Consider the following 15499-nt stretch of genomic DNA (forward strand, 5'->3'; position numbering starts at 1 on the left):
AACTTTACCCCTAACACGAAAGAATGTTGATAGATCAACAGGCATACAATGAATAAGTCGCGTTGTTGGACTTGTTTTTCATACTAAAATCATGAAACGCACCTAACTATATGCCAAGAAAGAATCTCATGAAGTATTAGGAGGATTAATATTGGAGATCAGGCCCTCGCTAAAATTCTTTGGCTGAGTGTGAGTTCTATAAACTGCTCTGTTGTTATGCTTTGTGTAGGATTCATATCGTTTACGAACATCATATGATTGGAATACGGAAAAATAGAGAGCTGCAAACATCAGTTACGTATAACGACGAAAGTTGATTTTATCGTTGATATACTCATATACCTGAAGAATGAATGCTAATGGTAATATTGAATTGATTGTATACATATGTAGAGCTTAAATTACGGCGCTTACAATCGCAGTTACTATCCACCTTCACAGTTCTGCATGCGTTTATTTTATGCGACATCAGACTGCAATCATACGAGACGAATAAGAATTATGAAAAGTACCGGAGAAGTTTGGTTACCATTCATTCTGAACTGACATCCATGTCAAGAAGCTGGAATATGCCTATTTTTCCCAGAAAAATAGTTTTAGCATCATTCAATATTCGTATTTTTCAGAAACTTTCGATACAATTCGTGTTGACGACATGGAGCTTCGTTTTCTGAGTTTGAGAAGCGACATTGACAATCATGGAGGTGGTGGTAAGGTGGAATATACGTTTGAAATAAAAATCATGAATGAAAATAACTTTACCATATTGAATAGAGTAACACGTCTTATTAAAAAAATTGTGAAAAAAATTAAAGAAAAATGTGTTTAATAATACAGGGCGGACTCGATTATAAAGCCTCCACCTTTTTTCACTGTATATAATCGAGTAAAACATTTTTTTAATTTTTTTTATATACACATTTTTTATGAAGAAGATTTTAATTCTTGATTTCTCTCCTTAAAGTTGGAAATTACCTTTCTCACAAAAAAATCCGAATTCTTTCAGGAGGTAGTACAGGATCATAATTGATGAAAAAAATCATCTTACACATATGTTCGAATTTCAACAGTGACGGAGTTAGTGAACTGTTGCTTCCATTTGAGAAACGAGAAAATTTTAGTACAGGATAAAGCTGTGAAACATCTGAATTAGTAGATTTAAATATCACTTTGGAAGTGATAAACTTAAAAGTTAGTGGTTTTTTAGGTTTTTTATTATTAGTTTTATCCCAAAACTGTACTTGATTGTTTCTATCAACCAAATTGAAGCTTTCTGACAGATCAACAATTGGTTCTTTGACACCCAATTTTTATCTTCCTTAATTACGCTGCAATATCATTTTAAACAATAACTGGTGAGTCAATTCAATGAAAATCTTCAAAAATCACGAGTTTTACTCTACTGTACTTATTGTAGTCAATTTACTTCCGCCTTAACATTGAAATAATATATTTTTTCTTAAAATAAGTCATATTTGTAAAAAAAAATCAAACTGTATATTCGAGTCTAAAATTCTATAAAATCGAGACAGTGTATAGGGTCTTTCAGATAAAACGCTCACCCAAAAATCAAATAGCTCCTTATAATTTTTTTTCGCTCCGTCGATGGTAACACTGCATTCTCCACTTCGAGACGATAATATGCGGATACTCGTTCAATCTGATCGTATGGTTTTTAGTGTCAAGATGTACAATTTACAAGAACGTGTATTTTTATTGAAATCGTATTACTCGAGCAACCGAAGCCTTAATGAAACTTTGTCCTCTTATGGTCTTAAGAAATTCAACATTTCTCGCCTGACGTTGCTATGTTAATAAGCCACAAAATTTGGACGAACTTAAAGAAGAAATAACTCGGATTTTCAACAGCATCGAAGTCGTCATGTTAGAGTTTTGTATGAATAATTCGGTCTACCATGTAAAACGCGTTATCTCAAAAGGGGCGGTCACATAGTAAATGTCCTAAAATAAGCTTTATTTTGGTTTTTATAAATAAAAATCGGTTCACTTTTGTAGAAGTTATTCAAATTTGTTGCGTGAGCGTTTAATCTGAAAGACCCTGTAGCCACGTCCTTACGAAGGAATGTTAGTATGATATTCGCGACCAGAAGGGTCGCCTCTATAGCGTAGTTCCCTTGCGATTAATATTGAATCATGTTAGGTTAAGAAGATTCAAGATTCACTATGGTTAATGATGTGATTATGAAAACGCGAATTCTGGACAATTGGACGAAACGAGATTTTGGAAATAATATCCATTCATCCATTCTAATCGGGTCGGTCATACATTTCGTTATTCATCGTGCGTAGTACGTAGGTATTTTTCCTGACCTCAATGAGAAACTCCTTTAAGAACTTTTGAACTATATATTTTTATTTGTATTACTCGTATTACGTTTCAATTTCTTCAATCGTAGCAATCGAGATTATTTTTGGCAACCCGAGAAGGTTGCCGAAAAACTCCTACAATATTCCCCGAATAGACTATATATGATTCAACCTGAGAAGATCCCAGAGGAAATTCCTGGCTTAGGGGTTTATCCATGTCATTCTTTGCGTAATAACCATGGATAACTGATATTACAACCATCCTCCTCAGAGGCTTTGGACCCTCTGCTCTGGTTCACAATAGCTTCAGGATCTTTTTCGGACATGCTACTATAGAGATCCGTAATTCGCAGGCGGCGTTGGGATCGTTGTCATTTGAGTTCTGAACAAAAACCATTTGTTGAATTTCCAATTTCAAATGCTTGTTCAATTAATTTATTTAATGGATTCTAAAATTTATTGTGGCCTTCATGCTGAGGTATAAAAGGAAATGCTTTCGATGTTTGAATAAAAATATTAAATTTTTCTGTTCAAATAAAAGTCGACACTCATATAGAATAAGAAGGTAAATTAGAGAAAAAAATTTAGATTTTTCAAAGATTTGTTCGGCAAAGATCGATTCTCTGGAATCTAGAACTTCTTGGAGTTGGCACCTAGATATAAATTTAATATATGTAGTAAATCCGAGTCGGCCGCCAACCCGCCGTCAGAAGTGGCGGCCTTTCGCAAACAAACCTGTGTTCCATCGATTGCCCAGTTAGTTTGAAACATAGGAGACGATCCTTTAGTTAGGTTAAGTTTTGCTTTGAAATATAGGGTTTGGGGAAAAAGAAATGTCGTATTTCTGATCGAATTTTGACTCATTATTTACTTAAAATTATACAATTTAAGTCAAATATGCTCCGTTTTGTTCGCAAACTTGTTGCCATTTAGAAGGCAACTTCATTATTACTTAAAATTACTACTTAAAATTATCTAATTTAAAACAAATATGCGCCGTTTTGTTCGCAAACTTGTTGCCATTTAGAAGGCAACTTCACTATTTTTTTCGGCCGCCTTCGTTTGGCTCCGAACTACGTAAACCATGGCGATTTTTTTGCTTGGTGGACTCCATCTTTGACGCGCTATAACTTGAGACTGAAAAGGACCATCACAACACTGTCAAAACAACACTTGTAGCACAGATTGTCGTCTTTAAATAGCCGTATAGTATGACCCGATGCGATAAATACAACACAAGATATGTTTAAGTGTTGCCATATATTAACAATATACGACATTTCTTTTTCCCCAACCCAATATATCATTTATATTTCAGTGCGAGGCATACTTTAGAACGTATTGTATTCGTTCGAAAACAATAATAAAGGTGGTTGTCTATGGAAAAAGGAATGGTTTTGGTGATAGATGTGGAAGGAAAAGTTATACTTTTCAAATTTTAATTTTTTCAATGTGAGGGGTTAGTATGGTACCGTGATCGTTGGGGCCCCTCGCTTCGTCCTTTGTGGTGGTTTTCGTCGCACTGCTGTTCATCGTTGCTGCTGGGAGGTTGTTCGTCCTGACCGATGAACTCGTCGTGATCCAATGCCAATGAGGTCGCTCCTAGCTCCTATACAGAACCCACGAGAGAAAGGTTTAGCTCTGACCTATTCAGGTGGTCAGAAGATGGTCTTTCCTCTCAACTTCTTCACTACACACTACCAGTCACGTTTCTTTTACTTGTAAGACTTTTTGTTATGTCGCTTTTCAACTCACTATCTTACCACAACTTATCTTTGAATTTCTTCTCAACGAAATTGTCTTCCAAATTTTCAACATCTTTCAGTTTCCTGGCTCCGGACTACTTGGCCGAGTCTGTTCCACGTCTCCTTTTAGCACATGTTATGGTATCCCAATTTATTACATTAAATGAGCCGAAAAATAACAGGAAATGGTCTACTCCCCAATAAGTGTCTATCATTAGTATAATATATATATATATATATATATATATATATATATATATATATATATATATATATATATATATATATATATATATATATATATATATATATATATATATATATATATATATATATATATATATATATATATATATATATATATATATATATATATATATATATATATATATATATATATATATATATATATATATATATATATATATATATATATATATATATATATATATATATATATATATATATATATATATATATATATATATATATATATATATATATAGTATAGTTTGCCAAATACACGGCCCAGACAGAGAAAGATATATTCTCGTTCATGTTCTTTATTCTCTTAGAAAACACTTTCCAATTTCATTTTATGATGAGGTGTAATATTTCACGCTTTTATATCTTTTATATAACGGCACTGGCAGCTATATGGACAGCGTGGTCGTGTGAAATAGCTTCGCATTCCAGCCGGCCTTGGTTGAATCCCCATTGACGTCGTATGGGCTTTTTTTTGCACAATCCCAAAGGAAAACAGAAAGAGATGTCTGCTCGCATACACACAAGCCTTTTTTTAGGCTTTTAAAACAGCTCATTATTTGAGCATTTCACCTGACCTTTGAAATGTTTTCAGCCAACGCTGGTTTGGGTGTAGTGAACAAAATTGTTTGTTTTTCTTCGACAGTTGTTATCGTACAATCAAATTTTCGTGCGCACTCCGGTCCAATGTCATCTCGGCCTTACACGATCATCCGTATTGACGAATATACGCAAAGCTGCAAAAGCTTATGCGACACCTACATTAGATCTTAAAACCACAAAAGTATTGATATTTGTATTTCTATGCTTTAAAGCGAGATTCGGTCGTGATTTTTTTTTTTATTAAATCGTTTATTTTTACAGGCTCAGTTACATAAGTTTAAAGGAGCCAAACTCCTGACTGTATTGTTACAAGTATATATAAACATTTTTCCTTAATTCTAATGTTAATGGTGTAGAAAACCGATTACTCGCGGTCTACTCGAGTTTAGAAGGGTGACATATTTTCTTCAGGAAAAGGAAGGGATAAAAGGATATGTTAACAATGTTCACTCTCACATTCACACTCACATTCATTACACTCAATTCTTAAGCCTATCTTATATCTAATATGTATTTACATTTCACCTTATTCTATTGTTAATGAGAAGGGATTTGATTTCTCGCGAAGGAAAAGGAAAAGGAGAATATAAGGATATAAGGACAATCAGACACGAAGATCGATAACTTTTAGGAAGACATATATTTGGGACATGTAATCAAGGTCTAAACCAGCCAACACATCTCTCACCGGCACATTGGGCTGCCTTCTTCTAGCCCGAAGAGAGTTTTCTAAATTCGATCTGGCAACAAGATACTCCTCGCACGACCAAACAACGTGTTCGATGTCGTGGTAACCTTGGCCACAGGCACAGATATTGCTGTCGGCGAGATCAAAACGAAAGAGTAGCGCGTTTAACGAACAGTGATTGGACATGAGTCGGGAGAAGGTGCGAATAAAGTCCCGACTCAAGTCCAGACTTTTGAACCATGGTTTGAGGCTAACCTTAGGGATAATTGAGTGGAGCCACCGGCCCAATTCATCTTCGTTCCATTTGCGTTGCCAGTTAACAATGGTATTTTTACGAACTAAAGAATAAAATTCATTGAAGGCGATTTGACGCTGGTAAATTTCGCCTTCAATTGCACCTACCTTTGCTAATGAGTCAGCCCTCTCATTACCCGGAATTGAGCAATGTGAAGGGACCCAGACAAAGGTAATGACATAACAGCGTCTGGTTAAAACACTCAAAATTTCTCGTATTCTTTCAAGGAAGTACGGCGAGTGCTTTTCCGGCCTCACTGAACGGATAGCTTCGACAGAGCTAAGACTATCCGTTACAATGTAATAGTGTTCAACAGGTCGTGAGGCGACGCTGTCCAGCGCCCAGTGTATTGCTGCCAATTCAGCAATATACACTGAGCAAGGATTCTGAATACTGTGGGAGGTGCTAAAAAATTCGTTGAACACTCCAAATCCTGTGGACTCATTCATAGAGGACCCATCAGTAAAGTACATATTATCACAATTGATACGCCCATACTTTGCATTGAAGATCGTAGGAACGATCCCCGATCGATGATAATCTGGAATTCCATGGATTTTCTCCTTCATGAACAGATCAACATATACAGAGGAATTGATGTAGTCAGGAAAACAAACACGGTTGGGAATAGACGAAGAAGGATCAACCTGCATAGAGATGAATTCATGATATGAAGTCATGAATCCAGAATGAAAATTTAGCCCGATCAGTTGCTCAAAATTTCCGATCACCAATGGGTTCATAACCTTACACCGGATGAAGAACCGAAGAGATAATAAATTGAAGCGATCTTTTAGTGGGAGTACGCCTGCCAAAACCTCGAGACTCATGGTATGCGTTGAGGTCATACATCCCAACGCAATACGGAGATAAAGATACTGAATTCGCTCGAGTTTAATGAGATGTGTTTTGGCAGCTGATTGAAAACAGAAACTGCCATACTCCATCACTGAGAGAATAGTTGTTCGATACAACATCATAAGATCTTCGGGATGGGCCCCCCACCAGGTGCCGGTAATTGTACGAAGAAAGTACGTGTTGGCATTTTTTACTCAGATACCTAATATGGGCCCCCCAAGTACATTTGGAGTCGAACCAGACCCCAAGATACTTGAATGACATAGCATGAGAGATCGGTTTACCCAAAAGTTAAAGCTTTGGTTTTGCTGGTCTATGCTTCCTAGAAAAAACCACCATCTCTGTTTTCTCCGTGGAGAATTCAATCCCTAGCCCAATGGCCCAGGTTGAAAAATTGTTCAAAGTATCTTGTAAGGGTTCTTGCATGTCGGATTCGTTTGATCCTACGACAGACACCACTCCATCATCTGCAAGTTGTCTTAGGTTGCAATTTTGTGTAAGGCAATTGTCGATGTCGCTTACATAGAAGTTGTACAAAAGGGGGCTTAAACATGAGCCCTGGGGGACTCCCATGTAGGAGATCCGACTTACTGTCGAATCCCCATGAGAAAAATTCAAATGTTTCTCACAAAGCAAGTTATATAACATATTATTCAATAGATGTGGTAGACCCCGAGAGTGTAATTTGTTTGACAAAACCTCTATTGAAACAGAATCAAAGGCCCCCTTTATGTCCAAGAATACTGAAGCCATTTGTTTTTTTTCGGCGTAAGCCATTTGAATTTCTGAAGATAGCAACGCAAGACAATCATTCGTCCCCTTGCCCCTGCGGAACCCATATTGTGTATCTGAGAGTAGGCCATTCGTTTCAACCCATCGATCAAGGCGAAACAAGATCATTTTCTCCAACAATCTCCGTATACAAGACAGCATTGCTATTGGGCGGTACGAATTGAAGTCGGACGCGGGTTTTCCGGGTTTTTGAATAGCTATAATTCGCACTTGTCTCCAATCATCTGGAACAATATTATGCTCCAGAAACCGATTGAATAAATTCAATAAGCGATGTTTCGCCACATCAGGGAGGTTTTTTAACAAGTTGAACTTAATTCTATCCGTTCCTGGAGCCGAATTGTTACAAGAAAGGAGAGCAAGAGAGAATTCTACCATCGAAAACTCGGAATCAAGATCGCACCTATCTTGTGGTATATCTCGAACAATTTTTTGCACAGGAGCGGAATCGGGACAAACCTTCCGTGCAAAATTAAAAATCCATCGATGTGAATATTCTTCGCTTTCATTCGATGAAGAGCGATTTCTCATGTTTTTAGCCACTTTCCATAATTTTTTCATTGACGTTTCTCGTGACAAACCTCCCACGAAATTTCGCCAATAAGCACGTTTTTTCCCTTTGATCAAGTTTTTAAATTGATTTTCAAGGTCCAAATACGATTGAAAATTTTCAATGGTTCCACGTTTCCGAAAAGCTTTGAATGCGTTCGATTTATCCTGATAAAGCTTGGAACATTGGCTATCCCACCATGGATTGGGAGGCCTTCGACGAATAGTGGAGCCTGGGATGGGTCTCGTTTGAACGCGAACCGCGCTGTCATAGATCAAACGAGAAATGAAGTTATACTCCTCCAATGGAGGCAAACCATCTCTGGAATTGATGGCTAGAGCAATCGCGTCCGAATATTTTTTCCAGTCAATGTGTCTTGTGAGGTCATATGCCATGTTTATAGATTCAGAATAATTCGACCCAATGGTGATGGAAATTTTGATTGGCAAGTGATCACTACCGTTGGGGTCCTGGATTACATTCCACTTGCAATCTAACGATAGTGAATTCGAGCAAAGCGAGAGGTCAAAAGCACTTGGTTTAGCAGGAGGTTTAGGAACACGTGTTGTTTCCCCAGTATTCAAAACGGTCATGTTGAAGCTGTTACAAAGGTCATATATCAACGATGAACGATTGTCGTCGTACTGTTCCCCCCAGGTAGTTCCGTGAGAGTTGAAGTCTCCCAAGATCAATCGTGGCTCAGGAAGAAGTGAGCACATGTCAACAAGTTGCTTGCGGCTAACCGCAGCAACTTGTTGACATGTGCTCACTCACATTATTGTCTTTAATACTGGAAGCATTGAGATGACAATGGTTCTGATGGAGTCGGAAACATTAAAACACTTGAAGATTTGATCCAAAGGTCAGACAACTTTATAAATCCCGATTGGGAAGTTGAACTGGACGGAAAAATAGGGACAGTTGGGGTTTTTGATGTCCCCTCGAGTGCTGGGTCGTTCGAAGGTGAACTATTGCCACGGAAGCCAGGAGGAACCTGATTTTGCTTGTCCGCTGCACTCGATTTTTAGGCAAGCTAACAGGGGTTGTCACCGGAGGGACTTGTCCTTGAACTTTGGGAGTGGTCACATTTTTGCGCCGGGGATTCCCTTGGAAAATGAACGGTGTGCCCCCGTTAGCTATGTCCGCTTCCATTTCGTCAACGGGCAACGTGGAGAAGGCATTTTGTGTGTTGATTGGTTGTTGTTCTTGAGCCGGTAGAGAAGCGCCCTTCAAAATTTCCGCAAAAGTGCTCTTCGAGCGTTCCTTCAAAGAGCGCTTCTGTTTATCCCAGCGACTCTTATAAGTTTCACAAGCTGAGAGCTCATGTGGGGATCCCCCGCAATATGGACATTTATGCTCAGTCGCACTGCAGGATTTCCCCTCATGTTGCTCTCCGCAAGTGGCACAGCGCTCCTTGTTGGCGCAATAGTCTGCTGTATGACCAACTGACTTGCATTTGTTGCAAGTCATGGGCTTTGGCACGAAGAGTCGCACTGGAAGCCTTAATTTATCCACCATAACGTAGTCAGGGAGGGCGGAACCAGCAAAAGTTACTCGAAACGAGTCGGACGGCGTGAACTTTTTTTCTTCCCCATTCTGGGAAACTTTTCCTAGTTGATGGCAGTCCAAAATTTTAATTTGTTTCAAAGGGAGCTGTTTAAATCTGCCATCTCCCTTTTTTATTATTTCGCTCGTCAGACCCGTTTCCGTAATCACCCCCGAAATTTCTACGTTATGGCAGGGCACATAGGCGCGATATTCTATAACAAACCTATTGTCGACAACAATATCGTTAGCGTGCTTCCGATTAGCCACGACAACACGCAGTTTGTTCGGTCTAACCTTGGAAATTTCAACCACGGAAGAGTAATATCTTGCCAGATCTTTCGAAATTTGGATGACATTGAGGGATTTTCCCTTTGGTTTGGGCCGGAAGAAAACAATCCATGGGCCAGATCCAGGTGCATCTTCTGGATAGACCTTGACACGGGGAGAGGAAGCAACTGTGGGGGAGGACGAGGTCGATTGTTGAGCGGGAGCGGGATCAGTAGGGCTGGGAGGCAAGTTCGGGAGTTGAGCGGAAGCGGGAGATTGGGGGGGGGGGGTGAAGAGGAAAGGTTTGCAAATTTTTTTGAGGGGGGCTTGTTCAGGTGGATTAACTTTTCCTCTAAAGAGATATCTTCCGAGGGGGGAACGCGTTTAAGCGATTTTCCAGCTCCCGTAGGGGGGTAGACAGTGGATTCAATCTCCATGTCAACGGTTCCTCCTTCATCTGCCATTTAAAGTGGCAGATGTACTTTTTCACTTATCTTTTCAATTTTTTTTTATTTTTTCTTAACCTAATAACCTTAACCTAATGAAATTAATAATACTTATTTTGCACCCAGTGCGGATCCAATGGTTTCCAACTCGAATCGCGTGTCAATCGTTCAGTACAGCTGAACCGGTGTATCGCAACACAGCACGATGATGGTGTCGATCACGAGAGGCGACAAATTCACCAGCACACAGCGCCCGCGGTGCAGGCCTTCTTCTTCCCGCTTGTTGTGATTGCTTCGATACAATCCACTCGCAATATAGGGAATCCCGTTAGGATGCGATGATCACTTCACCAGCCACGAGAATAACGGTATCACTTCCTTGCTCGATAACGATATATATATGCGTCCGGCGGCTTCGAACTTAGGAAGACGAATCATTCGGTCGTTATTATTTTGATTAATTTCAATTTAAATTCATTTTAACCATTGAATGTCGTCCGATTTTACCAAAGTCAATCTTCGAAATTTTTAAGTTTGAGAATGCATATTTCGGACATTTTTCAGAAGCTCATTCTGTGAATAATGGCGATGAAATCGATATCACATTAAGTTGGTTGATATCATTGATTTTGTTGGAGATTCCGTTTGGCCGATGCGAAAAGGATCTGCAGTATTTGAAGCGCATCACATGTTACCCATTGTTTATCTAGTAAAAAATGTAAATTACAACACTTATGTCAAGCCATCTTTCATTTGTTATAAATGAAACAATGTAAAATGATTATATTTGGAAATTTGAACAAAAATTCTGATGTTTCTAAAAAAATCGACCGAATTTGAAACCAAATCAAATCGCTATTTGGTTGTAAATTTAACTTAGATTCGTCCATTGACATTATCAGTAAAATATATTCAAACGAGATTCACTTAAATCCATATTATTATTATTATTATTATTCTAGCGTACCAGGGTGACTGTATATGTACAATGATTCGCGACAAAGAAGCCGATTTTGACAGCTTGTACATGTGCAGCCATTCAGGCACTCATATCGGTGGAAGAAATAAACACGCTTTCGCAACAACAAAATATTAATGAAAATTATCTTCTCTGTATCGAAAAAATATTCTAATTGATACTTTGAAAAGTTCTCTGCAAACTATGAAAGAATCTTGAACGAAAATTATGTCTGTCTGATGATTTTTTATACACCCAGTTTTTTTACGCGGGGGATATGTACCTCGTAAAAAAACCGCGTTAATTGGAAAATCCGTGTAAAAGAAAACCGCGTTAATTGGAAAATCCGCGTAAAAAAACCATGTCACCTAATGTTAGATATCAAATGGGACTATCCGTATGTATAACGGAAGTAAAAAGTTAAGTGTTGCTCGCTTCCGAAAACCCGTAGTTTTTTTCTGCAATTTCGTTGGTTACTGGTAGCTCGGTTTTCCTCACGAATGAAGGCATGTGCTGTTGCTAGAAGATTCCCTTGTGATTTGTACACTGCCGATGCACGTGCAGTACCACTGTTGGACTGTCCCGTGCTAAGTAGACGGAAAGACGTTCACAAATCGCTGCCCGAAAAAACCCTGTCCCGTTGCACCGCCCGGCGAGCTCCCCGTTACCCAACACCTAAAATCCACGTAAGAATCGTGATAAAGTGCGGCACTAAGCGCTAAGCTCCGTTACAAGCACTTATTACCGAAATATGCTCTGAGGGAACATGAGAGAAAAATGTGAGCTGAGGGGGAGATGTGATATTGGAAAACCTACGTAAAAAAACCGCGTTAATTGGAAAAATCCGCGTAAAAAAACGCGTTAATTGGAAAATACGCGTAAAAAACCACGCAAAAAAACCGCGTAAAAAAACCTTGGTGTAATATAAAAAAATTGTCCTTATGAAGATCTTTTGAAATGGTTAAAAAAATGTTTAGAATAGCATATTTTGAGAATTCAGAAAACCATTAGCAATTATTTTCATTGATCTTTCAATGATTTAAAACTGCTTTTTTGCATAGTACTCATAATAGCTTACGATTGCTTCAAACGGGCAAAATGTTTTTAGATGCCGCCACCGTACTTTGTTGTCCTGAAATGAACTCAGCCCTCATTACTTCATCAACCAATGATGAACCGAGATCAGAAAATCTAGATTTTAGTCATTTTTGTCAGTCATTCCAACTTCGTCGACCTTAAATGATCATTGTTAATGTCGTTCTGTTGAATTAATGTCAATACGAATAATCGTGTATAGGCCGCTGAAAGGCGACGAGCTACGAGACCATAATATTCCTATTAAGACTAATAACTACACGAGAAATATTAGATGAGATATTTTCTCTCACTGGCCTCATGCTCTAGACTTTGTCCCTTCTATCTGCTTATTTAGCAACGTATTCTCAGTTCCAATTCAAAGCAAGGTACCGTAAATATGCTTGAACCGTTCCTGGTCTCAAAAGACGAACAGTTTTTTTTTATCACGAAATCCATATATTGCCAGAAAAATGGGTTGAATAGTGAAAAGCGATGGACAATATGCAATATGACCCGTTCTTTCATTAATTTACTTAGAGATCGCTTTTATTTTTATTCAAAAGAGCCGGTTCTTAATTTATACACCCAATTCGTTAGCCTGTTTTAACACACAATGATAACAACCATTTTCTAATTTTATTTGTCCGAATGAACTCTGGCGCTACAGGTTTTCAGCAAATATGTCAATATTAGGAGAGAGTATCTAAAAATGAGTTGCTCATACAGCGAAAGAAAACACAACCAAATTATGCGCCTGTCCAATCTTTTTGTACGCCCGTATGAAAAAAAAGTAAAAATCTATACTAAGTACTTTCTTATCTTTTATGCTTTTTTCCTGAACAACCATCATAATACTCCACAACGCATCATTGCTATCTGTGACGAATTGAGGTAAATAACAGAAGTCTGCAAAAATATGGCAACATCGCTTTATATATGTACATGTCAAACGCGAGGGTGGTGCTTAAACAACACTTTGTGAACAGTGGGAGATGAGCAAGATTTTTGGGCATGAATCATGCGAACATTTGAAAATACGAACACAACTCAACAATAGTCAAGCTTTACAATTTCTTCTAATCTTTCACGAGCCTGGTGATAAGATGACAGCAGTTCTTCTATAGTAATTAAGTTAGAGCTCAACTTGTTACGTTTTTTCGTACTCGCAGAAATGTGAATCGCTTGGGGCCGATGTTGTTGTATTACTTGACACTTAATTTTAAGATGACCCGCCTGTTCGGTACGACTTCCGTAACGATTAAGAAGCAACGAATCATTCTGTAAATGTTATAAATATTTCAATGCATTCACATCAATCAACCAATGTAATCTTTTCACCTGTCCATAGAAATTTAATGTTTTAACTTCTCTTCGTCCACCAACTAGGAAAGCTTCCAGTTTATCAAAAATTGTTCCATTGTTTAGAACTTTGCTGCATATAAGGTCACGCTCAAAACTAGTATTGAGAAACGATGTCGATATTTGGAGGTATGCATTCCTGGAAAAAAGAGTGGAGTGTGCTACAGTTTTCAGTTCCAGAACCTTTAAGTAAATCTTAAACTTTATCTAACAATACATACCCTAACAACCGTTCCCGTTTCCAACTATCGGTGGAGATAATATCGAAGTATATTCTAACGCAATCTGAAATAAAAGTTCAATTTATATCTTCATCAGAATATTGGAAGAGCCATCACCATCGCTTGTCTTATGGTTTTCCGGCAATTGTAGTGTAATTTCATGACAATGACCATAGAGCCATCTTCCTTTGCATTGTTTTGTACTGTGCGTGCTTCCATCCACGAATCCGGCAATCATTTTAGCTGCTGACGGTATATCAAGTCGGTATCGTATGAAGATGTCACTGTATGAAAATCCTGTACCAGAAATTATTTCCAGAAGAATCAAAAACTGAACCTGATGATTTTCTGGATATTCGAAATTGTCTTTCGACAGTTTATCTCTAATGTTGAATCGTGTGATCTACATTATAGAAAGAAATTTTAGGGATGAAAGATGCCATAAATATTTTTTATAGATGAACCTTAGATGCAAAGACATCACGAATCTCAACGGTTTCTTGTGAACATGTAATCCATTTTTTGAAACTAAGATTTTTTATTCCAAAATGATACATTTGACGACTATCTCCTTGGATCTCCTTGTAGTAGGGATTAATTTTCATGCAATTGAAATCCGGGTAAACGAAGAGGACGTTTTCAGTGCTGTTCCAAGCGAGTGAAAATAACAATTCTTCCGTATCAAGATCTGCCATAACGAACATAGTTTCCATATTAAGTTTTTCATCATCCAAATGGACCGTTTTGTTTCCGATGGTGGCACATAATTCCTCATCAAGAGCGAAATTATCGGCCGCAGTATAGGTGAAAATTTTTCCTCTCGATTTCTGCTCAGTCAGCCGTGACGATTTGATCTTGTGATAGTACGCATTTTGCAATTCAGTATGACAGTTGTCTCTGGCACTATAGTAATCAATTTCAGATTTACTGAAAACTTTCTCTTGCCACGCGATATCCAAGTGTTCCTCTTCACTATTGGATGGTTCCTCAAGTGGTTCTTCGTCTATAGACGAATCAAAGCGTGGGATCTCGATAAGCGAGTAAATTTTTTTGAGGGTTATCCTGGAAAATACAAAATGTATGTATGGGTCGAGGTTGCGTCACTTTCTGTGTATTGACGTAGGACTACGTCTTTCATTTCTATACCGGGGTGTAAAATCAAAGTTTCGAAAACGAAAGCGTTACGCCGGAGACCGAGATTTTGAGCGTTAATAGCTCCTAAACAGCTGAACGAAATGGTATGATTGACACTTCATTCGAAAGATAAAATGTCTACGCGTTATATACTTGTTACTTTTTGATCCAAAAACTTGTTTCAATAGTCTTAAAATTGCTTTCAAAACAGGCTATTGAAATCACCAATCGGTATATAAGCGAGCGCCGCTCGGAAATCCACTCAGTTCTAATTGAACAGCGATTGGAGCATGTTGTCGCTGTTGCGGTGAAGCTCTTCATTTATCATGAAAGCGCGGATGAACGGTGTCACCAAGAGCCTGTTTG

General features: G+C 38.2%; 1 protein-coding gene across 1 annotated transcript; it reads right to left on the reverse strand.

The window, feature by feature from the left end:
- Nucleotides 1–12989: 12989 nt before the first annotated feature.
- Nucleotides 12990–15281, reverse strand: LOC129769452 (tectonic-like complex member Mks1). The gene is made up of 5 exons (XM_055771737.1): nucleotides 14464–15281; nucleotides 14117–14402; nucleotides 14000–14063; nucleotides 13758–13917; nucleotides 12990–13697 (listed from the first exon to the last, which is right to left on the reverse strand). Exons 1-5 carry the CDS (start codon nucleotides 14710–14712, stop codon nucleotides 13467–13469), a joined length of 990 nt encoding a protein of 329 aa, XP_055627712.1. The 5' UTR covers nucleotides 14713–15281; the 3' UTR covers nucleotides 12990–13466.
- Nucleotides 15282–15499: the final 218 nt, after the last annotated feature.

This window comes from Toxorhynchites rutilus, chromosome 2 (genome assembly GCF_029784135.1).
Source record: "Toxorhynchites rutilus septentrionalis strain SRP chromosome 2, ASM2978413v1, whole genome shotgun sequence".
In the NCBI taxonomy this organism is placed as follows: Eukaryota; Metazoa; Arthropoda; class Insecta; order Diptera; family Culicidae; genus Toxorhynchites; species Toxorhynchites rutilus.

Excerpts from the sequence above, each read along its gene's own strand:
- LOC129769452 (XM_055771737.1), bottom strand. The coding sequence starts at position 14,712 with ATGGAAACTATGTTCGTTATGGCAGATCTTGATACGGAAGAATTGTTA. Across the intron at positions 14,064-14,116 it reads AAACCATAAGACAAGCGATG|ATTGCGTTAGAATATACTTC; the intron begins GTGATGGCTCTT and ends CTTTTATTTCAG. Across the intron at positions 13,918-13,999 it reads AAACGGGAACGGTTGTTAGG|GAATGCATACCTCCAAATAT; the intron begins GTATGTATTGTT and ends TCTTTTTTCCAG.